General features: G+C 33.5%; 1 protein-coding gene across 1 annotated transcript; it reads left to right on the top strand.

Moving 5' to 3' along the window:
• Window positions 1-1,853: 1,853 nt before the first annotated feature.
• LOC139526714 (uncharacterized) lies at window positions 1,854-24,264 on the top strand. Its single transcript, XM_071321878.1, has 23 exons — window positions 1,854-2,042; window positions 2,575-2,748; window positions 3,118-3,392; window positions 5,118-5,273; window positions 5,581-5,794; window positions 9,492-9,640; window positions 10,269-10,587; window positions 11,365-11,580; window positions 12,397-12,561; window positions 13,066-13,233; window positions 14,248-14,670; window positions 15,424-15,574; window positions 16,156-16,301; window positions 16,771-16,856; window positions 17,129-17,285; window positions 17,810-17,927; window positions 18,361-18,568; window positions 19,068-19,271; window positions 20,783-20,999; window positions 21,222-21,537; window positions 21,905-22,038; window positions 22,524-22,546; window positions 23,087-24,264. Exons 3-23 carry the CDS (start codon window positions 3,255-3,257, stop codon window positions 24,026-24,028), a joined length of 4,650 nt encoding a protein of 1,549 aa, XP_071177979.1. The 5' UTR covers window positions 1,854-2,042; window positions 2,575-2,748; window positions 3,118-3,254; the 3' UTR covers window positions 24,029-24,264.
• Window positions 24,265-24,628: the final 364 nt, after the last annotated feature.

A 24,628-nucleotide genomic window follows, 5' to 3' on the forward strand; every position in this document is an offset into this window, starting at 1 on the left:
CAGGGAGCTACCTATTATGTGTATGCTATGGGTAAGTCTTAATCCGACATAGGGAGCTACCTATTATGTGTATGCTATGGGTAAGTCTTAATCTGACATAGGGAGCTACCTATTATGCATGTGCTATGGGTAAGTCTTAATCTGACACAGGGAGCTACCTATTATGTATATATGCTATGGGTAAGTCGTAATCTGACACAGGGAGCTACCTATTATGTGTATGCTATGGGTAAGTCTTAATCTGACACAGGGAGCTACCTATTATGTGTACGCTATGGGTAAGTCCAGTCTGATAGAATTTGGAAATAGTTATGTTTGCATTGTAGTTTCCATTGTTTTTGAAATTGAATGAGTTTGGATAACAACTCATGTTTCAGTTTCTAATAACTTATGTTTACCAATACTTTTGATTTTTTTCTCAACTTTCATGGAATAGAGTGCTGCTGTTTCAAACAATTGATAAAAGACTGAGAAAAGTAGACCACACAGACAAGACATTGCCCTGTGTCCACACTTGATAAAGATTGAGAAAAAAAAATTACACAGACAAGACATAGCTTTGTGTCCACACTTGATAAAGATTGAGAAAAATAGATCACACTGATAAGACATTGCTCTGTGTCCACACTTGATAAAGATTGAGAAAAATAGATCACACAGACAAGACATTGCTCTGTGTCCACATTTATTTCAATCTCTTATTTTCTCTTTAACAGGTGCTGATAAATCTGGAGCTTGTGGTATGGTCGTGCATGAATTCATTGTGGACACCACACCACCAGACATGGGCAGGATAAAAACTGGACCTTATTATGATATGGTTTGTATTTCTATGGCTGTACTTATATTTATCAACAGGGACTAACGTTATTTCAAATCAACTATGAATTGTAAGGTGACATCTCTTACATTATGAAATAGCACTGGCTTTTGATAGAAGTAAGCATCACAGCTAAATGCTTTCAGACCAGAATGTCACTACTGAATAGAAAAAGGGTCCAGAGTTATTGCTAAATATGCTTTGAGATTCATCTTGTGTAAAAAAAAATCATCAGATCTTTACTTTACAATAATTACATTAGATGTATGTTTCATTATAATACGTTATTCTGATTGGCTACATTGCAATCTCACGTTATTCCTTAGTCAATTGCATTACACAATAAAATGTATCATTCATGATGTCACACAAGGTTCCACAATAAAGTGCACATGTAAATTAAATAAAAACTTGATAAAAATTGTGTTTTCATAATCCTAGCTAAAAAAAATGCAATTATAAGTATTGAATGCTTCATTTTGTAACTTCATAGGGTTGTAAAAGCGTTGACCATGTGCATATTTTTAGAATGAAGCGCTTCTGCGCTGAAGCGCTTCATACAAAATGTACTTTGGTCAACGCTTTTACACCCCAATGAAGTTACAAAAGAAGCATTTAATTCTTAAGTAAAGACAAAAGGAATGAATTAACATGACTGACTCTATGTAAAAGACTTACATTATTCAAGCATCATTTTATCAAAATAAATTAGTGTATAAATAATTTCAAGGTCTATCACAATAGAACTAAGAATGTTCCTAAAAAAATATATGGGAAGGACCATATACACAAATATTGCGACAAAAACCATTTCAGTTGTCACTCCATTTATTAAGTCAAAAGAATTGGTGTAAAAACAAAATCAATAACTTGATATTTTCTGGATTTTATCAGTTCATTGGTAAAAAAATAGTATTTTTAAAGTAGATTCCCATAAAACATGATCTTATATTCTAATGTGCTCTGTGAAAACTAATTTTGATACATAACTATTGAGCTGCTTTTATTTAAATTTCAGGCTGTGACGTACACCCAATCTAATACCTCAGTGTACGTGTATTGGGAGGGATATGGTAACGACATTTCTGATATAGCCACATATGAAGTATCACTGTGGAGAAATATATCATGTTCAGTAGAGGTTGAATCTGAGATGGTCTTTAGCTGGATTACCTTGTCCAACAATTATACAGATTATAGTTTCATAGATCTAACTCTTAATGTAAGTTATTGTGTTGTAGGAATAATTTGTTTCTTCTGTTTTATTCTATTGATCCTAAATGTTGGGTGGTATAAGTGGGTGTCATCCTTAATTCCTAAAACAATAAAGCATCCTATCCCAGATCCTGATATATTGATCATGAACTCCTGAGGCTTGGTTAGGGTTAATCCAGATTCAAGCAAAAAGTAAAGGCCCATTCCTAAATTCTCACAGAAAAATTAAGGCCCAATCCTGAATTCTCGCAAGAATAAAGGGCCAATCCTTAATTCATTGGCCCTTAATTCTCACAAAAAAAATGTCCTTTCCTGAATTTTCAACAAAAAAGAGCCCGATCCTGTATTCTCACAATAAAAAGGCCAAATCCTGAATATTTGCTAATTTGAAGGGGAAAAAAAGCTATTTTGAATCATTGGTAAACATACTAGATGTGCAAACCTTTCTTATCTTACTAATGGAATTGTGTTATAGAAGAATTTCAAGACTGAAAGTAAAAAGTTGATTTTATTACATTTATGCCATTTTTTTACTTCAGAAATCCGAACCACTAGTTGTGAAGTTTATCATCACAAACGGAGAAGGTCTTTCCATAACAGATGAATCGGTACCAATATTATTAGACATGACAAAACCAACTCCAGGAAAGTTGTGGATGGCTGGGAATTCAAGAAAGATAAAGTTTGGTTTAATTCTCCCAACAGTGCTAAAGGTTAGTTAAAACAAAAGGAGAATATCTTTGATGCATTACAGAAGTACAATTTGTTTGAAATTAGAGGAAACATAAGACAATTCTCATCTGGTTTGGTTTTGTAGGTTGAAACAAAATGTAAAAAACACGTTTGTTATTGCTCGATGTCAGGCATCCAAAGTTAAAGATCTCCCTCCGAAATTTCAACTTGCTATTTTAAGTGTTTCAACAGAATGTAGCGATCATTAGAAAATTCTTTACATCCTTAAAATATAAAAATTCTAGATTATAATTTCTGTTTATAGAAACAAAAAGATTTCAATTTTGTAGGATCTAGATTACTTTATTGGTATTAGGTAAAATATTACATCTTCTCTATAACAATTTCAGGATCTATTCTGCATTTGGGGACTCCATTAAGAGCAGCGTGTCCAACTCGTCTTGTATCAATTGTAAACGATACCAACTGGAAGGTCCTTCAACAAATAGGCTTCAGTGATCCTAAAGGAGAGGACTGGCCTATTAAGATGCGTACAGAAAATCTTGGAAAGGAGATCTTAGATGACGAACTTTGGATCAAGTTGGCAAGAGATACTAATAAAGATGTAATGTATTCTGGAGGATACTATCGAAAAGCTGACTACGAAAGAGGAGGGGAATGGGAGGTGAGTTCAAGACCATAAAAAAAAATTAAAATCAATTTTTTTGTGGATGGATTTCATTCAGTACACACAAAAAAAGTAAAATAACAAAAATACTGAATTCAGCCGAAAATATTTTAAAACAGAAAGTCATAATCAAAAGGTAAATTATAAAGCTCTAACACATCAAACGAATGGATAACTGTCATATTCCTGACTTGGTACGAGCATTTACTCATGAAGAAAATGGTGGATTAAACCTGGTTTTATAGCTAGCTAAACCTCTCACTTGTATGACAGTCACAAAAAATTCCATTATATTGAAAACAAAATGACTATAGAATGATAAATAACAATTTATTTTGTTTTTAGATCTGAGATAAAACAAAATGTTCTAGTGAATAATAAATTAACATCATATATGAATACAAAACTTTGTCATAGAATAAATTTGATAATAAAATTTCAGCCAGAAATTTTTGTCGAGCCTGCAACTTTTGTTGCAGAAAGCTCGACATAGGGATAGTGATCCGGCGGCGACTACGGCGGCGGCTACGGCGGCGGCGGCGGTGTTAGCTCACTTCTTAAAAGCTTTATATTTTAGAAGGTGGAAGACCTGGATGCTTCATACTTTGTATATAGATGCCTCATGTTACGAAGTTTCCGTCAGTCACATGTCCAATGTCCTTGACCTCATTTTCATGGTTCAGTGACCACTTGAAAAAAAAGTTCAGATTTTTTGTAATGTTGAATTCTCTCTTATTATAAGTAATTGGATAACTATATTTGATATGTGCGTACCTTGAAAGGTCCTCATGTCTGTCAGACAGTTTTTACTTGACCTCGACCTCATTTCATAGATCAGTGAACAAGGTTAAGTTTTGGTGGTCAAGTCCATATCTCAGATACTACAAGCAATAGGGCTAGTATATTCGGTGTATGGAAGGACTGTTAGGTGTACATGTCCAACTGGCAGGTGTCATCTGACCTTGACCTCATTTTCATGGTTCAGTGGTTATAGTTAAATTTTTGTGTTTTGGTCTGTTTTTCTCATACTATATATGCAATAGGTCTACTATATTTGTTGTATGGAATGATTGTAAGGTGTACCTATCTAGCGGGCAGATGTCATGTGACCTTGACCTCATTTTCATGGTTCAGTGGTCAAAGTTAAGTTTTTGAGTTTTGGTCTTTTTATCTAATACTATATGCCATAGGTCATCTATATGTGGTGTATGGAAATATTTTATGATCTTTATGTCAGTCGCGCAGGTTTTATTTGACCGTGACCTCATTTTCACGGTTCATTGCACAGTGTTAAGTTTTTGTGTTTGGTCTATTTTTCTTAAACTATAAGTAATAGGTCAACTATATATGTTGTATAGAAGCATTGTTAGCTGTACATGTCTGCCTGGCATGGTTCATCTGACCTGACCTCATTTTCAAGGTTCATTGGTCTTTGTTTAGTTATCTTGGTTAATGTTAAGTTTATGTGACAGTTGTATTAAAGCTTAGCTTTATACTTAGGACTATCAACATAATATCAATGATTAGTATAGAAGGCGAGACATTTCAGCGTGTGCACTCTTGTGAAAATAATAATATAGGAAGCTTCAATATCATCACATCAATTATGAACAGGTTATCTGTTCTTTGCTCTTCGGTCAGGTTTTTGTCTCTTTTACAATTGTCCCCCATTGCCATTCTCATTTATGAAATGTTATAACTTGTAAATGTTTAAAATAACAGTTTGAAATAAAGTCTGCTAGTGGTGAAGGTATGGCTGCCACATCTGTGATGTTATGGGATGGACCAGAAGGTGAAATTATGCCATACGATCATGTTCCAGAGGCTGACTGGTCTGTCACTGTCTGTTATTGCTGTTTTCAGACTCCTATTCCAGCAGTAAGTATTCCTTTAAATATGTGCAAGGCCTCAGGGGCAATAATCCCCTGCTTATTTTTTTCGAGGTATGATGTATATTGAAAATGAAAAATATGTCCTTGAAATAATTTTAGTACCCTTAGCTCTGTAGCTTGACCATGACTCACTTGTGATTTTTGAGACAAAATTGATATTCGAAAAGTGTGCATATTTGACATAATTCTGTCTTCGTAAATGAATTGGTTACAAAATTTCCTAAGCCAAATAAATGAACCTTTCACATAGCTCTCCCTTAACCAAATGATTTATATTTGACATCTGTTTTTAGACCTGCACTTATTGTAACTGTACAGCATATCTAGCGGAGAAGTTTGGTAACGATTCAATAGTCGCACCAACCACTGAAGCTGCCCCTGTTGTTCATAATAAAACATCATCTCCGTACCAAGTGGTAGAAAACCCTACAGGTGGAGCTGTCACCTCACTCATTGACTTATCTATACAGCCGGCTAGAGCCTCGTGTGGTATTGAAATCTTTGCAGGTAAAATATACTTAATTTAATCCTTCCATCTCTTAGTCCATCCAGTATCAGTTTTAAGTTTTTAGTTACAATAGGTTACCATGAAAAGGGACGAAAGATGCCAGAGGGACAGTCAAACTCATAAATGCCATGGCTAAAAATAAAAATTTGTAAGGGTTCCACGGAACCCAGTGTCTCGCCTACTAATTTGCTGTTAATCGCAGACTCAACAAAAATGAGGAAAAACATCAATAAAAATTTCCCTCTCGATACTGTCTTTTGATTGAAAGAAGCTTCCAAGTTTGGTAAAAAAATCCAGGATAGTTTATGAATCTAATAAATGTTTTATAAACTTTAACTGCAGACTGCATGTAATGTTAACTGGAAGAAAAACTAAGTCCATTTATAAGTAAAATACGAAAAAAGTAAATTTTTTTTTACAAAATTTACTTCTGAATAATATCTAATGATCAGAAACAAGCTTTTGTCTAAGTTTGGTAGAAATCCAGGATAGTTTAAGAACATTATAAAAATTTTAAAAACTTAAACCACAGAGTGAATGTTTTGTTTCTGGCAAAAAAATTAAGTCCATTTATAAGTAAAATACGGAAAAGTGGAAATTTATTTTTACAAAATTTTCTTCTTGATACTATCTTATGATCATAAACAAGCTTCTGTCCAAGTTTGGTACAAATCAAGGATAGTTTATGAAAGTTATTAAAATTTTAAAAACTTTAACCACAGAGTGAATGTAATGTTTCCTCGCAGAAAAACTAAGTCCATTTATAAGTAAAATACGGAAAAGTGGAAATTTATTTTTACAAAATTTTCTTCTTGATACTATCTTATGATCATAAACAAGCTTCTGTCCAAGTTTGGTACAAATCAAGGATAGTTTATGAAAGTTATTAAAATTTTAAAAACTTTAACCACAGAGTGAATGTAATGTTTCCTCGCAGAAAAACTAAGTCCATTTATAAGTAAAATACGGAAAAGTGGAAATTTAGTTTTACAAAATTTTCTTCTTGATACTATCTTATGATCATAAACAAGCTTCTGTCCAAGTTTGGTACAAATCAAGGATAGTTTATGAAAGTTATTAAAATTTTAAAAACTTTAACCACAGAGTGAATGTAATGTTTCCTCGCAGAAAAACTAAGTCCATTTATAAGTAAAATACGGAAAAGTGGAAATTTATTTTTACAAAATTTTCTTCTTGATACTATCTTATGATCATAAACAAGCTTCTGTCCAAGTTTGGTACAAATCAAGGATAGTTTATGAAAGTTATTAAAATTTTAAAAACTTTAACCACAGAGTGAATGTAATGTTTCCTCGCAGAAAAACTAAGTCCATTTATAAGTAAAATACGGAAAAGTGGAAATTTATTTTTACAAAATTTTCTTCTTGATACTATCTTATGATCATAAACAAGCTTCTGTCCAAGTTTGGTACAAATCAAGGATAGTTTATGAAAGTTATTAAAATTTTAAAAACTTTAACCACAGAGTGAATGTAATGTTTCCTCGCAGAAAAACTAAGTCCATTTATAAGTAAAATACGGAAAAGTGGAAATTTAGTTTTACAAAATTTTCTTCTTGATACTATCTTATGATCATAAACAAGCTTCTGTCCAAGTTTGGTACAAATCAAGGATAGTTTATGAAAGTTATTAAAATTTTAAAAACTTTAACCACAGAGTGAATGTAATGTTTCCTCGCAGAAAAACTAAGTCCATTTATAAGTAAAATACGGAAAAGTGGAAATTTATTTTTACAAAATTTTCTTCTTGATACTATCTTATGATCATAAACAAGCTTCTGTCCAAGTTTGGTACAAATCAAGGATAGTTTATGAAAGTTATTAAAATTTTAAAAACTTTAACCACAGAGTGAATGTAATGTTTCCTCGCAGAAAAACTAAGTCCATTTATAAGTAAAATACGGAAAAGTGGAAATTTATTTTTACAAAATTTTCTTCTTGATACTATCTTATGATCATAAACAAACTTCTGTCCAAGTTTGGTACAAATCAAGGATAGTTTATGAAAGTTATTAAAATTTTAAAAACTTTAACCACAGAGTGAATGTAATGTTTCCTCGCAGAAAAACTAAGTCCATTTATAAGTAAAATACGTAAAAAATGGAATTTTATTTTTTACAAAATTTACTTCTAGATACTTTCTTATGATCATAAACAAGCTTCTGTCCAAGTTTGGTAGAAATTCAGTATAGTTTAAGAAAGTTATTAAAATTTAAAAAACTTTAACCACAGAGTGAATATTTGTGGACGCCGCCGCCGACGATGACGCCGACGACGGAATGTAGGATCGCTTAGTCTCGCTTTTTCGACTAAAGTCGAAGGCTCGACAAAAAGACAAACAGACAAATAATAATACAGAAGACACAACACATAAAAACTTAAAGACTAAGCAACATGAAGTTGTGATCACATCAATTTTTTCAACTTGTAAAATGTTTTCAACCTGCAAACAGACTGCTATATAAAATTTTATAGGACATGTGACATTTCATTCTGTATGATTTTTTCAAAAAATAAATTAATATGCATGTACTAACATGAGTTGATTTTTGTCGAGCCTGCAACTTTTGTTGCAGAAAGCTCGACATAGGGATAGTGATCCGGCGGCAGCGGCGGCTACGGCGGCTACAGCGGCGGCGGCGTTAGCTAACTTCTTTAAAACTTTATATTTTAGAAGGTAGAAGACCTGGATGCTTCATACTTTGTATATAGATGCCTCATGTTACGAACTTTCCGTCAGTCACATGTCCAATGTCCAATGTCCTTGACCTTGACCTCATTTTCATGGTTCAGTGACTACTTGAAAAAAAGTTAAGATTTTTTGTAATGTTAAATTCTCTCTTATTATAAGTAATTGGATAACTATATTTGGTATGTGCGTACCTTGCAAGGTCCTCATGCCCGTCAGACAGTTTTTACTTGACCTCGACCTCATTTCATGGATCAGTGAACAAGGTTAAGTTTTGGTGGTCAAGTCCATATCTCAGATACTATAAGCAATAGGTTTAGTATATTTGGTGTATGGAAGGACTGTAAGGTGTACATGCCCAACTGGCAGGTGTCATTTGACCTTGACCTCATTTTCATGGTTCAGTGGTTATAGTTAAGTTTTTTTGTTTTGGTCTGTTTTTCTTATACTATATGCAATAGGTCTACTATATTTGGTGTATGGAATGATTGTAAGGTGTACATGTCTAGCTGACAGGTGTCATCTGACCTTGACCTCATTTTCATGGTTCAGTGGTCAAAGTTAAGTTTTTAAGTTTTGGTCTATTTTTCTAATACGTTATGCATTAGTCAACTATATTTGGTGTATGGAAATATTTTATGATTTATATGTCTGTTACGCAGGTTTTATTTGACCTTGACCTCATTTTCACGGTCCATTGCTAAGTGTTAAGTGTTTGTGTTTTGGTCTGTTTTTCTTAATTTATAAGCAATAAGTCAACTATAGTTGTTGTATTGAAGAATTGTTAGCTGTACATGTCTGCCTGGCATGGTTCATCTGACCTTGACCTCATTTCATGGTTCATTGATCAAATGTTTCGTTTTCTTTGGTTAATGTTGAGTTTATGTGACAGTTGTAATAAAGCTTTATATTTAGGTCTATCAACATAATATCACTGGTTAGCAAAGAAGGCGAGACATTTCAGCGTGTGCACTCTTGTGTTTCTAGGTGATGACCCACAAGTTGTAACGTGGTGTAGAGACTTTAATGATACATTACCCCCACAAATGGTAGAAGATGTCCTAAATTTTGACCCCTCAGCTGATTTCCACACTTACAAGATTGCTATTGACTTTGAAGCTGATGAAGCTGTAAATGTAAGTTTTTTTTTTTAAAATACAGGAACAAATTAATGTTAATGAGCAGTTATTCTCCTTAGTTATAAGCATGAGTATTTTTAGGCTTTTTAAGAAATACTTGTTTGGAAATTGAACCCGTCTGTTCTGTATAGAGAGCATGACTGTTTTGTATTTAAAGTCGATGGATGGAAATTGACTTTGTAAATCTGACTGAGATGTAAATAACATTTTATGATAGGGTAAAAAAAAAGGAAGTTGATACAGCACTTAATGCAGAAAAAGTGTGAAAAATGATGTTCAACTATACACAGTAAATTGATGATGGATTATACTTAGCATGAACTTTTTCTAGCATGAGCCTCTAAAAAAAAGCAATATGTTCTCAATTATTTGAATGTATTTTCCTTTCCATTAAATGTATGGCCTTTTACCTTTTCATTACTGGCTTTGATATATGTTTTGTAGGATTTAATTATTTCCTCTTCTGTTTGCATTGTGCTTCTATTTATATGTGGATGGTATATTGTGGAGTAAAATATGTGGTATACGTGAACTCAGTACAGACACAGATCTAGTCTTCCATGTATTCCCTAAAAACAATTATCTACCACCAGTCGTTGACAGTTTTAATCCCTACTCCACCAAGACATTCTTCCGTAATGTTGTTTTACCTCCTGAACCAGGTGCACATTGCAGATATGGTGCTCCTTTCCGAGGTGGAACAAATCCAATAATCAAGTATGAAATTGGTATAGGAAATACAACATTAGGCACAGAGATTGTCCCTTTTAAAGAAATGATAACACCATGTATCCTGTGTTATAACTTATGTTCTAATTACAACTGTAATTCAACATGTGATGCTAATGAACATGTGTTATACCAGTTTATGCTTGACAACTTTACTCTGCCAGCTACAAGAATGGAGGATAACCAGACTAAAACAATAGATTATTATATCACAGGTAAAAACCAAGTACAGTCTATACATATTACTTTTTTTATGCCCCATTTATGGGCATTATGTTTTCTGGTCCTACTGTCCCTTAGTCCGTCCGTCCATTCATCCGTTCGCCCCTTCGTCCTGCCTTAGGTTAAAGTTTTTGGTTGACTTGAAACGTAGTATACACGTTCCCAATGTTGAATATGACGCTATTCTAGTGATATTTTTATGCCCCACCTACGGTAGTAGGGGGCATTATGTTTTCTTGTCTATGCGTCCGTTCGTCTGTTCGTCCGTTCGTCTGTTCGTTCGTCCGTCTGTCCCGCTTCAGGTTAAAGTTTTTGGTCAAGGTAGTTTTTGATGAAGTTGAAGTCCAATCGACTTCAAACTTGGTACACATGTTCCCTATGATATGATCTTTCTAATTTTAATGCCAAATTAGAGTTTTTACCCCAATGTCACGGTCCACTGAACATGGAAAATGATAGTGCGAGTGGGGCATTCGTGTACTGGGGACACATTCTTGTTCACAGTAAAGTAGGTACAGAATCTGTAACCTCAGATGCCTACTTCTTTGATATTGCCTAGGAAATCAGCGGTACAAAGATCATTAATTGTCTTTTAAACTCGTGGATGTTTCTCAACTACATCTCATCTAAGAACTTTTAACTCTTCAATTGATAGTCTGTAATTACATGAATTGCTTGAATAAAACATGCAATCTATTTAATAGATTTTTTTTGATTTTTTTTTTACCTACACTAAATGAATCATTAAAAAAATGTTTGATTAATTTCAGTGAAAGCTGTGCTTGGTTCTGGTGTAACCACAGTTGTGTCTTCAGATGGATTTTACATTGATGATACGCCACCAGTATTTGATCCTGATGTAATGGGCGGAGATATCTATGTTGATATAGATCAAGGGGAGTTAACTCCTGTCAGATATCAGGGATCCAACACCACCATCAAGGCATTCTGGAGATGTTTTGATGAAGAGAGTGATATTGTGGTTAGTACATATACTTATGTCTGAGGGGGTCAGAGTGGCGGAGATATCTATGTTGATATAGATCATGGGAAGTTTACTCCTGTCAGATATCAGGGATCCAACACCACAATAAAGAAAGGGTCCTGATCATGAAATCCTGGCTTAAAAACATGAAATCCTGAGGTCACGAATTTCAATAAATTTAAATCCAGACATCTGGATATTTGAAAAAAGAATTCCCTTATCCCGAAATCCCGAAAGGATCATTCCCGAAATCCAGAGCTTTAAAACACCCGATCCCGAGTCTGATAAAGGTCCATCGCCCTTCATGCCTGCTTTAAAGGAGGTGTGTTTAATTTGTTGCCGACCATTGTCTGAAGCATGTATAAAAGCAAAAGGTGCACTTGATTCAAATCCTTCATGAATTCCAAAACCTCTTATTGTCATTGATACAAAACAGTAGAAAATTGTAAAGTCAGAAACTATTTTTAAACAGTCTGACGAAAGAGGATCATGATTATTTGACAAATCACAGAAAATCTTACTGTAAATTCAGAATTTGTTGCGTGCATTTACTCGTGTTACTGTTGTGATTTTGTCCTTCAAGACTAAAATGCAATTTTTACTTTTGCAATATTGAGAAAAATTCTGTTTAATTCATATTCAAAGTGTCAAAATTCAAGTTTGAATTATTGCGATTATAACCCTGTTGCATTTTTTCGCCATTATAAAAAGCTCACAATAATTTCTTAATTTACAGTGGTCATATTCATGATATTGACACTAACGATAGTCGCAAATTTAACATTATATATTAATATTTTGTTCATTTATTTTTAAGGAAAATTGGTGGGCCAAGAGTTACAGGAATTTGAGTCTAAAGGTACTAAACAAACTGCCATTAATAGTACATTTGAAGGCATCTTGGAACAGAATGGCACATACTATGTGTCCCTGATCTGTGAGAATGGTGCTGGACAGACTCTACGCCATAATGTTACTAAAGGTAAATAACACTATATTCCATTTATAGAATAACTGCTAAATTGTTTTGGCTAGACAAGTTTTGAGAATAGTCTGATTATTTGTATTGAGGATAAATAATGATTTACGGGAATAAAAGTCTCATTTCTTGATAAAACTGTAATGGTTTATGAAGTAAGAGCTGTAGAAGAAAATTAATGATATATTAAGTAGGTCAGATACGGGAAAAGTTGCAAATTTATGGAATTAAGATTTGATGAGAAATGATATTAAAAGAAAAAGTTGGAAAATCTAAGTTATTCATGGCTGCCTTATAAGGCCAAAAAAATTTTATTGACTAGGATTTTCATTTTCCTATCGGAGGTTGGTGGTTTTTTTCAGAGCACTCCGACATCCTCCACGCATAAAAACTGACTGCCATGATAAAGCCCAAATCTGGTGCTTAAAAGTGGCATTAAAACACCAATAATCAATATTATAGTAAATGGTAACTTTAAATATTAACCCTGTTTGATTTACTTAACAGGTGTAACTGTACTTCTTGAGCCACCAGTAGATGATGTGAATACCACTATACCTGGGGCTACCCAGCTATCAGCTGATGTCACTCCAACAGATTCACTGCAGAGTACTGATCCAACCAAACTAGGGGTGGAATTTACACTAAGTCATGACGAGACAGTCAATAGATATGGTATGTATATTAAAGTTAATAGAGGTTGGTAAAGGGTTATTTTCAGGCAACAAGTTTTGCCATTTTTATTTCACATACAGCCGTGAAAAAGGTTTGTTGAAATTTGTAAAAAGATCAATGTGCAGGAAATTTTTAATTGTTCATTCATCGTGAAATGGCAATTTTATTTCACGTTCTTCCGTGCAGATACCCCCTTTTACACCCCTCTTATTATCATTTAAACATAATTTTCAAGTCCTTGCATACCTGCCAACTTTTAGCCATTGTAAAATTAATTGTTTTGTGTAAAATTATGGACAAAATTGCACTTTCAAAATTTTCATTTGGGAGCCTCGATGGGGGGAAATTCCAGCAAATAGTGACAGTTGGCAGGTATGTCCTTGCTTGCATTCGATTTAAAAAAAATTAAGTCTTTTATATTGTAATATAGTACTATCAGTGAGTTTTTTTTTTCTCATCCCTATCTTTGAGCCTGATTGTCTTTCTTAATTTTTTAAACAAATTAAGTCATTTTCATTTATGACTTGTAAATTGGTTTAAGTTTATCATTGCATAATTATTGAGTTTGAATTGTCTCTTGCATTGTTGATTAATAGAACTAGATTGTAGGATCTAAGAGGAGGGTCGGAGGGGTCCTGATCCCAAAATCCCAGGCTTAAAAACATGAAATCCTGAGGTCCCAAATTTAAAGAAATTTTAATCCCGACAACCCGAAATTTGAAAAAAGAATTTCTGGATCCCGATAGGGTCAATCCCGAAATCGCGAGCTTAAAAACACCCGATTGGGTAGTCCCTATTAAGGTTTAACCCCCCTAATCTAAGACTTTAACTTCCATAATTTTTTATTGAGAAATGTCCTTGTAGATTAGCTTCAGCTATGACTGATGTTAAATACTACAGTTAATTTAGAAACTATTGTGAGTTTAATGCGAATATAGCGACAGTGTTAGTGATGCAATAATACACTATTATTTTACACTATTTGTACTATAACGGTTATCTTAAACATTGCAGATTTGTGCTGTGGTACTGACGAAGGAAAGGATGACATTTTCCCTTGTACATGGGTAGGATACAATGTTTCTGGTACTATCATGATTGAAGATGGATGGGTGAAAGTCAATGGTGAAAACATGAGACGGTTATCTGAATTAAACCCTGTGCAGGATCCAGACATGTCTGACGCAGACCGTCTCTCCAGTGACAATAATGCATTCAACATGGAGCCAGGACGGACTATTTTTATGATGATGAGGTTATGTAATGAGGCCATGAAATGTGTTAACAAAACCATGGGAAGTGTTATAATAACCAATGCTAACACTGATCTAGAAACATCACTGAATGGAATGGCCATTACCATATCAGTCAACTCAGGGTCTCGTAGAAGGATGAAGAGAGCTGTCGGAGATGATTTAGTCATTGTTACTTCAAGTAGTAAGTATATCTAAGGTTTATAAGGACAAAACAATATTTGATGTAACAATTAAAACCTCTGATAGGCATAGGAAGTATAAAAGTAAATCCTCTTAAGTTTACTTAAATTATTTTGTTTGCACTCTTGATATTTTCTTGAATTACAGTTACATTGTTTGTAATTAAAACCTGGGGTAGATTCAGGTTGGGGCATGGCGGGTGAGCCCACTTAAGCCTAAAATCCTGAAACCGCCCCCTGAAAAATGTTAGTTGAAAAAAGCTAAGGATTGACATATTCAAATCATCCTCTCAACCAGAATTCTAAAAGTAGCTTTAAACACTAACAACCAATCAATCATACATAAATGTCACAAAAGCTATGCTTGTACATTTTATGATAGACAGCAAAACATTATTTGGATCATTTGTTTTTCATTGTAGATTTGAATTCTTGACACAGTACAACGTTTACAATCCTTACACGTATAGTCTAACGATATTTTGATGATTTCTTGTTTTTCATTGTAGATTTGACTTCTTGACACAGTACAACGTTTACAATCCTTACACGTATAACGATATTTTGATGATTTCTTGTTTTTCATTGTAGATTTGACTTCTTGACAAAGTACAACGTTTACAATCCTTACACGTATAACGATATTTTGATGATTTCTTGTTTTTCATTGTAGATTTGACTTCTTGACACATTACAACGTTTACAATCCTTACACGTATAATGATATTTTGATGATTTCTTGTTTTTCATTGTAGATTTGACTTCTGGACACAGTACAACGTTTACAATCCTTACTCCATCTGAGTTGACTGCGACCTATGATTCTGCAGCATCAACAGATTTTGTACCTTATATTGTTGATCCATCTACTACAACTGATTTAGTGGATAGAACTCTGCTTGGAAGGTATGATTGTGAAACTGAAAGTTACAAATGTGTTATTTTCATTTTGGTGTACGAACAATGAGATAACCCAAAGTCCTTTAGTTTCTGAAAAGGCAAATTAAAAATGCAAGCTCAAAAAAGGACAGACATATTCAGATATTTCCTTCAACCAGAGTTCTGAAAGTAGCTTTAAAACACTTCTCAATCAATCAATCATACATAAAGGTCACAAAATATATGCTTGTACAATTTTTTTAGTGGATAGAACACTGCTTGGAAGGTATGATTATAAGACTGAAAGTTAAAAATGTTGGGTTTTTTTTTGGATGGAAGAAATTAAGTTACTGAAATTTTCATTTCACAACATTTTGTGTGTATATACGACTCTAGAAATGTAGTCAAATTTTGACTCATTTAATCATTTAGTAGAGATGGTTAGTTCCTTTTGTTGTTTAGTATACATTGTAAATTTTATATGATTTGAAACCCTACATGGTTGTGTTTTGCTGATGGTACAAATAACAGTTGAACATATCTCAATCATCATTTTACTGAAAGGAGTTTTTTTTACTGTTTAATTGTATGGTTATTTTCTGTTGTAGACTGTATGGAAATGAATTTGCCTATGCCTTTGTGTCTGTGGGCCATATGTTGATGCCTGGACCGATTGTGATGACCTACAGTGATGCTGCTGGACCTGGACCCCATGATTCTGGCAATAGGACAATATTGATACACTGGAATCCAGGTAAAATAAGAAATAATTGTGTAGAACTGGTTCCTAGGTTTCAACATACCTGTTACTTTAGATACTTTAATTTAGATCATTTAAATCTCACCCTAAAATATTTGCCACTGGAAATTGTGCAATTCAACAATCAATCAACCATTTTTGGGTATTCATTGTTTAACTCAACTTCCTGATGTACAAAAAATGTACATGAGAAAGTATATAAAGTGTAACTTGCCTAATCTGACACACTGGGGGACCAGCAAAAAATATTGGATAAAGCAGGGTGTCGGAATATCGTTTTTTCTGCAAGGATAAGCATATTTGGGACCATGGAAATATGTCAGTTAAAGCAGGATATTGGAATACTCAGGTGTCGGATTAGGCAGGTTACACTGTATACAAATCTAAATAAACAACAATGAAAACTATATGGTCCAGATAGCCTAAAAGGTCTTATTAATCCTCCTTTCTGTCTATTTTTCAGTGAGACAAGTGTGGGAGGAGTCTAGTAGAACCTGTAATGAGACAGATACTGAGGTCTTCCATAATGATGGGACTGTTACTGTCAAGGTATTTATATTTCTCTCATTCTTATTAAGTCCTCTTTTCGAGGTTGAGCTTTTGACAAATATCTCCATTTTTACTGCAAATAGTGAATACAATTTCAATGGAAATCTCTATGTGAGAGTACAATTTTCTGCTTCTTATTATATATAAGTTTTAATTTTGCTTATGCTAACAAGATTTTATCTGCTATTTATAATTATTTTCCTGGACTATGTTGTACATTTCTGCTAACAGGTATGTGTAATTTATAATACATATTTTCTACCATGTTACAGGTATGCAACACATGGAGAGACTTATCAGAAGGTGCAGTCAATGAACCATACTTCAAACATGAGACAATGTTTTCTCTAGCAAATGTCAAAGCCTCCATTACGAATTCAGAACCTTATCTTACAGTACCAGATGTTATCTACATGTCTGAGGATGCAGGTAAGTCATGTGACACAAAAATGTCTAGAAAAAAATTAATAAAAATTCAACCTACTGTTGTAGGGGTGATCATCTAAAACATTGAGTACAAATATTTTGAAAATCAAAAAATACATACCCTTTCATACATTACCTATAACTAAAATGCTTATGCTATTTCATTGAGAGATAAATTAGATTTGATAAATATACAACGAATTGATGACATATAACTATAAGGGACCTGTGACCTTAAAAGAAATGTTTCAAACCATTTTATTTAAATGTTTTACATGTATATGATTGAAAGTGAACTTAGAAATGGGATACCCTTATGGAGCTCCTTCTATGATCGTGCCAGTCCAGTTTGATCATTTTTAGATTTCCATAAATTCGATCACAATGATATATGATAATTAAAATTAAGAATGGAAATGGGGAATGTGCCAAAGAGACAACAACCCGACCACAGAACAGACTTTGTTCTTAATACACAGTTTTAAAAGTTAAAAGACTATAAGTTTGAGTGATTTGTATATTTCTAGGTACAATACAGTACCAGTTAGAGGCTACAGATGATGAGGGAGATATGATAGAGTTCTATCTGGATGTTAACTACACTAATTATACCATGGGAACACCTATCCTGTCTACTGATGGAGTGTAAGTTCATTTAGTTATGATACTGGCATTATAAGATTGTAATATAATATCTTTGATTTTACATATTCAAAATTATACGGTATACCACAAAATAATTTAATTTTGGATGTAACACGTCTTCTGATTGACCTCCGTTATTTTGTTTATCAGCTCATAGACATAATTTAGTAATGTGACTGTGACGTCATCAACGCTTTTTCATGGTTTAATCCAATTTAAAATGTAATTTAGAATTAAATTATAAGAAATAACTGTAATATTTTTTCTGTCTATTCCAAATAAAATAAAAAATGTGGTGGACACTTTGAAATAACCCGCTACAAAATATTTTTCAAGTAATTTCATTTCTAAAATATTCAATACTTGTATTTTATTTGTCTCTGCTATTCACATTTGTGAGAGCTATTCTGGTATTGATTTTTTTCTCTTTCAGACTGCTGTTTACACCTTGTGAGGACTGTAATGGTATTCAGACATTCCCAGTCATTCTACAGGAAGTTCTAACTGATTCAGTTATTCCACCAAATAATGTAACAGTATGGCTGACTGTTAATGTATCCGATGTAGCAGACCCACCAAATATCTTCCTGACTTTATTGGGAGTCTCACAGCTACCATCAGATCCTACAGAACCAGTTTTGGTAAGTTATCTCCCCTCAGTTACCCAGTCTTGTTGCCATGTCAGGTCATGTCTTGTGTGGAGATTCTGCCTTTTAAAGGCACACCTCTGGTTTCAGAGCAAACTGAATGGTGTATTTAACTACAACTAAAAGTTTATGTTACCAGTACTGTATAGTGTCCTTTTGTTTTTGTAACATCTCTGGAAGGGATGCCAATATAAACTTATGTATTTGGTTATGTGCAACAGGAAATGTAAGAAACTAAACAGGTACAGAAATGTTATTTTTATAAAATTGAAATAGAACATTATAAATTAAAAATTCCTTAAATTTGCTGTGTTTCAATGCAAAAAACTTCTCATTTAACAAAAATGATAATAAGAAGTTCAACTTGGTCAGTTCGTTGCTTTGCTGTATTGAAAATTAAGAGAATAATTCAGTTAGAAATAGATATTGACCCTTCTGTGCTTACAAGCACTTTGATTATTACTGGTTATCAAAAATGATTGATCGATTACAGGTTTATCTGGAACAGAAGAACGATTGGAATGAACATATCTGGTCTCCTTCCTGGTATGCTTTACTAGGAGCTTATGATGTAGAGATAGGGGATACATTACAGCTTAATGTCCAGGAACCAGTTGGTGGAGTTATGAATATTACAGACAATTCAACCAGTATACCCACCATTGCTAATCCATGTCCAAATGTCACAGACAGGACTGTAAGTTCATTTCAGTAGTAATGTGGAAAATGTTGAATCTCTTATTCATGTACTCTCAGTAATAATAACTATAGTCGTATGAATGTCTAAATCTACTTGACTTTCAAGGGTTTTTATATCAAAGATTTTTATGAAGCACAAATGCTCAAATTTTACATTTCAAACCCATTTTTGTCTGTATACAATAATTTTATGAAGAAGAAAAAAGATCTTAGGCTGGTTTGCTTACGCTTTGATTAAATGATTATATATGTCCATAAACTACTAGCATACAGCAATTTGACTATGGAATCCCCCCCTGAATACATAGGTTTTAACTCATTAATCAACATGTTTGGGGTGCACACAAACAGGGGTGTAGCTAGAAAGAAACGATGTGCATGCACCTAGCGCCGAGCGGAGCGAGGTGAAAAATTTTTGGGACCCTTTTATGCAGAAAAATGTTGAATATGCAGTAATGCTAGTAACTGTCGTTCATTGTTGATCGTACATTTGTTTTCAACATACTTAGTACACTGATAGATCTCCATGGTAGCACTCGCGATATGTTATGAACCAGCGTACGTGTTCAGCATCGAGCGACCTCCCAATTGAATTCGTCAAAATCACATGCCAGGTCAGTTTCATATGTCTCAGATAATGTTGAGATTTTTTCGTTTGTTATATTTCTTACAGCACGATGGAGTAGATACAGCACAAGAGTGCGATTTTTCTGACAATACTAGACGCGACTCCACTCTCCAGTTCCCTTATCATATCATATGGTCTATGAACGCAAAAAATAATGAGACTTTCCAATACTGTTTTGGCGTGTTTGCAGGGTGATTGGCTCTGGTAGTCTGTCGACCACATCGCCTCGGCATATTTTCAACGATATCGAGGGGTTCTGATAATTCTAATGCCGATTGGTACATTTCATTCCAAACTGATGAACCGTGCACTGTTCTCCAAAAACTACATGTCTTAGACTGAGCATTACAAATTCAAATCTAGTAAAAGATACAAGTTACTGTCCGATTTTGTCATAATCTCCAATGAAACTTTTATTTTGAAACCAAATGCCGTTATTTAATGATATTTCATCAATTAAAAAAGTGACAACATAGGTGTTTCCTTTAACATTCAATCTATACATTTTTATTTTGCCATTTATTTTCTGCATGCCGAATCGATGTGCACGCAACTGCGTGTTAGCGTATAGGCAGCTACGCGCCTGACAAATATTGTGATTCTTTATAGAAAAGCTAATCCAAGAATTCAGATATAGAGAAATATTCAACAAGTGACCAAACAGCACATTAATTTAAGAATGCACGTATTTACAGTGTACAAATGTATGCCTAATAAATTGATCATTAGGGAGTGGATTTATATAAGAGCACTGCTCTTGTTTCTTTATCGCAGGAATCGACTTCTATACTTCGTTTTTATGTTTTTACTCTTGTAGTTACACATAACGATTTTTTTAATAAAACATGTTTCTTCACTAAATTGCTATTTGTAATTTACAGGATAATTTTATGTTGCCATGTGACCTGTCGCTATTGAAGCCAGTTAACGAACACGAATGGAACTATATGACATTAACGTACATACAGAATTATTCCTTCTCTGGCTACGACGAGGCTAAAGTGTACTTCACAGATGCTAATAGTGCCTTATCACGTCTAGTCACCATACAATTTACAGTGATGGAGTCACCATGTTGCAATGAGGGAGAATGTCAACGTAAGTTTGCCAAAATATTTATGTGAAAAGACAAATGTGGGAATTCAAAGGATTCTTATTTCTGCCAATAAGAACATAGTATTGTTAATAGTTATTATATGATCAAGTTTAAAATAATTTCAAAAGATGGTTCTTTTAAATTTAGATTAAATCTAGTGCATATTCTTAAACATGTTTATTTCTGTATGACATCTTCTCAAAATTAAATATTTATGTTTTCAGCAAAGAATGACAGTGTAATATCCTATCCATGTGAACACTACCGTAGAGCTTCAGAAAGTTTTGATATCAACTACAACTGTTTATGTGCGCCTGGTTGGACTGGTATCCATTGTGAAGAAGATTTTAATGAGTGTAGCAGCTCCCCTTGTCCAGACCCATTCGTTTGTTATAATTACCAGAATTATTATCAGTGTGCTTGTCCAGAAAATAATCCGATCTGTCAGTTACGTGGATGGATGATTGCTTTGATCCTCATTGGTTTGTTATTAATTGTTGGGACAGTACTGTTGTTAGTTTACAGATGGAAAAGAAGAGAGTAAGTTTTGTATATTTATGGTTGTGGGAGTTATCTCCCATTGTTTGTTTGTGGGAGTTATCTCCCATTATTTGTTTGTGGGATTATTTCCTATTATGAAAATATGACCTTTAAATTATTATTTTAAGGGTTATGTTATGCTATTTAAGTTATAATGTAGAGAATATTATTATTTTAAAGGTTATGTTATGCTATTTAAAGTTATAATGTAGAGAATTTTTTTTTTCCAATATCAAACATGTATCAACTTTGAGACAGCCATAATTTTTTATTGTGAAGTGTTTATTAATTATACATTTGGTGCATATATAATATTATATGCTTTTGATGGCCTACCCTTATTAATAATACCCAAATGACCTTTCAGGAACCACATACCATGGATAGAGAAGTACATCTTATGTCAAAGTGAGGACACAATCAACTCATGTGGTTCACAAGCCTCTCTTGCAGATTTCATGGATGATTCTGATTGGTTTACAGCTGACAATCCTTCATTTGGTATGTGTATTATATGTGTAAATAGTCATCAGTATTAAGTTTATTGAAATACAAATTAATGTATCATTTGTATAATTTTTCTAGGAATTTCTATAATATGGCATGAAAAATATTAAAAATGAGACATGATTTCTCAAAGATTTTCTAAAAGTTGGATATGGTGTGACAAGTATACACATTTATTGTATATCTTATGGTGAATATAACGAATCATGGATCTTGTTTTCATCCCAATTTATTCGTTATCATAATTGTTATATTACTTCTCTGTTCATAAATATCAAGTTTTGCTTTAACATTAATATAAATTAATACCATTATGATTTATAGTCACAAATTAAATAAACTCATCTAGAATCTAATTTTCTTTGTTTCATACAGTTTTTTTTAAAAGAAAATAGGTTTATGATAAGTAGCTTCAGTTGAACTTTAAAATCTTTTTGTATTATAATTTATCTTAATTATTTTTTTATTTTTTTTTACAGATTTTAAAAATCCAGATAAAACGGTAAGTTGATGTTTTGTTTATCTATCAACAATACTTCGTAGATATAAGAAGATGTTGTATGAGTGCCAATATATGAGACAACTCTCCATCTAAGTCACAATTACGGACAGTTTTGGCTATGTAATTAATTACTATCAATTACATGTAATTGAAAAAATGCTCAATTACACATTACATTCAATTACTTTAGAAATTGTAATTAATTACGGTCAATTACAATTACATATTTCAATTACCTGTCTGCCCACAAAAAATTGGTATCCGCGAAAAATGAATTAATCCACAGTATGTGATTTATTTATTAAACACAAATCTTTTGTAATAATGTTGTAACTCTAGTGTAATATGAGAACTTATCACAAGAATTTAAGATCAGTAGGGATTTTGACATTCTTGAGATACCAGATGATTGATGTATTAGGCTTGTATCAAAGATCTATTTTGTATTCATAATTGTTTCATTTAGGTTGTTCATCTTTATACATGTATACGTCTTAATCTCTGCAACAAAAAATTAGACATTTTAATTTTCCATTTCAGGAATCTTCTTCAAAAGGTGATTGCACCATTGAGAAAAGTCATGTGTCTTCATTTGATCCTCTGATAGTAAGTTCAGGGTCTAAAATAGCACCACATCCATGTGAAGTTGTTGACTCTAGTCTGGCAGCAGACCTTAACGCCATGTTAGATAATGGACCTAAACCAGGGTCCTCAGGATCGGGTACTTCTACACAAAAGTCGAAAAATACTGTCCAATGGGCTCCGTCTGTATCCAGTGGATCACCATTGCCATCTGGTCACATGACACCTCCCTCTAATGGATTGGATGATAGATCGCCAGCTAAAAGTGGTACTTCCATAACAAAGTCCAAGAATACTGTCTGGTGGGCTTCGTCCAATGGATCACCAGTCCCATCAGGTCACAAGACACCTCCCTCTAATGGATCACAAATCCCATCAGGTCACATGACAAATGGATCACTAGTGTCATCTGGTCACATAACTAATGGATCACCAGTGTCAACAGGTCACATGACTAATGGATCACCAGTGTCATCAGGTCACATGACTAATAGATCACCAGTGTCATCAGGTCACATGACTAATGGATCATCATTGTCATCAGGTCACATGACACCTCCTTCAAATGGATCACCAGTGCTGTCAGTTCAAATGACACCTCCCTCTAATGGATCACCAGTGCCGTCTTGTCACATGACACCTCCCTGTAATGGATCACCAGTACTGTCAGGTCACATGACACCTCCCTCCAATGGATCACCAGTGCCACCAGGCCAAATGACACCTCCCTCTAATGGATCACCAGTGCCATCGGGTCAAATGACACCTCTCTCTAATGGGTTGAAGGACAGTCAGTCATGTAGAAGTATATCTCTTCATAGTGTCAGTGACAGACAGACATCCATAAAAGACTCTGGTGAAATATCAATGTATGATGGAACAATGACACCACTTCTGTGAGGAATTTGACCTCAACTGATTCACATTAATGGACAATAGATATGGAACATGGACAAATATTATTTATTTTTATCATTTTCATATGCATATACTGCAGAAAAATTTCCATATGCATTTACTACTGCAAGATATGATTTTGAATAGATATATTTTTACATAGATATAATTTTACATGGATATATTTTTATATAATTTTAATTTATTTTTCATTTATTTTTCATGTATGGCTCAGAAATCAAAAACTTAGATCAATGGACTATAAGTATTTGATAAACTTCTATGATCAATTTTATACTTTTGAGTATAAATTAAACTTTATTATTTTTCTGATCTAGTTTAATAAACTTTAAAAAAAAACTCTTGTGTTTTCTTCATGATGGCAAATGACATCTAAAGAAATATTGTGAATGTTTGTTTTGTAATATTGATAGATGAATTTAAAGACCGTAGATGTGGTGTGATTGGAGACAACTTTTCTTAATGATCAACGATGTGAATAAGTTCATATAACCGTGGTCAAACAAAGAGCAAAATCGATACCAAAACGTAAAAAATGTGAAACAATTACTTGTCACTATGGTCAAACAAAGAGCATAATCG

Source organism: Mytilus edulis, chromosome 6 (assembly GCF_963676685.1).
Source record: "Mytilus edulis chromosome 6, xbMytEdul2.2, whole genome shotgun sequence".
NCBI lineage: Eukaryota > Metazoa > Mollusca > Bivalvia > Mytilida > Mytilidae > Mytilus > Mytilus edulis.

Coding starts and splice junctions, on each gene's coding strand:
- LOC139526714 (XM_071321878.1), top strand. CDS start 3,255: ATGCGTACAGAAAATCTTGGAAAGGAGATCTTAGATGACGAACTTTGG. Junction 16,302..16,770: donor ATTGATACACTGGAATCCAG/GTAAAATAAGAA, acceptor TCTATTTTTCAG/TGAGACAAGTGTGGGAGGAG. Junction 19,272..20,782: donor CAAATGTCACAGACAGGACT/GTAAGTTCATTT, acceptor TGTAATTTACAG/GATAATTTTATGTTGCCATG.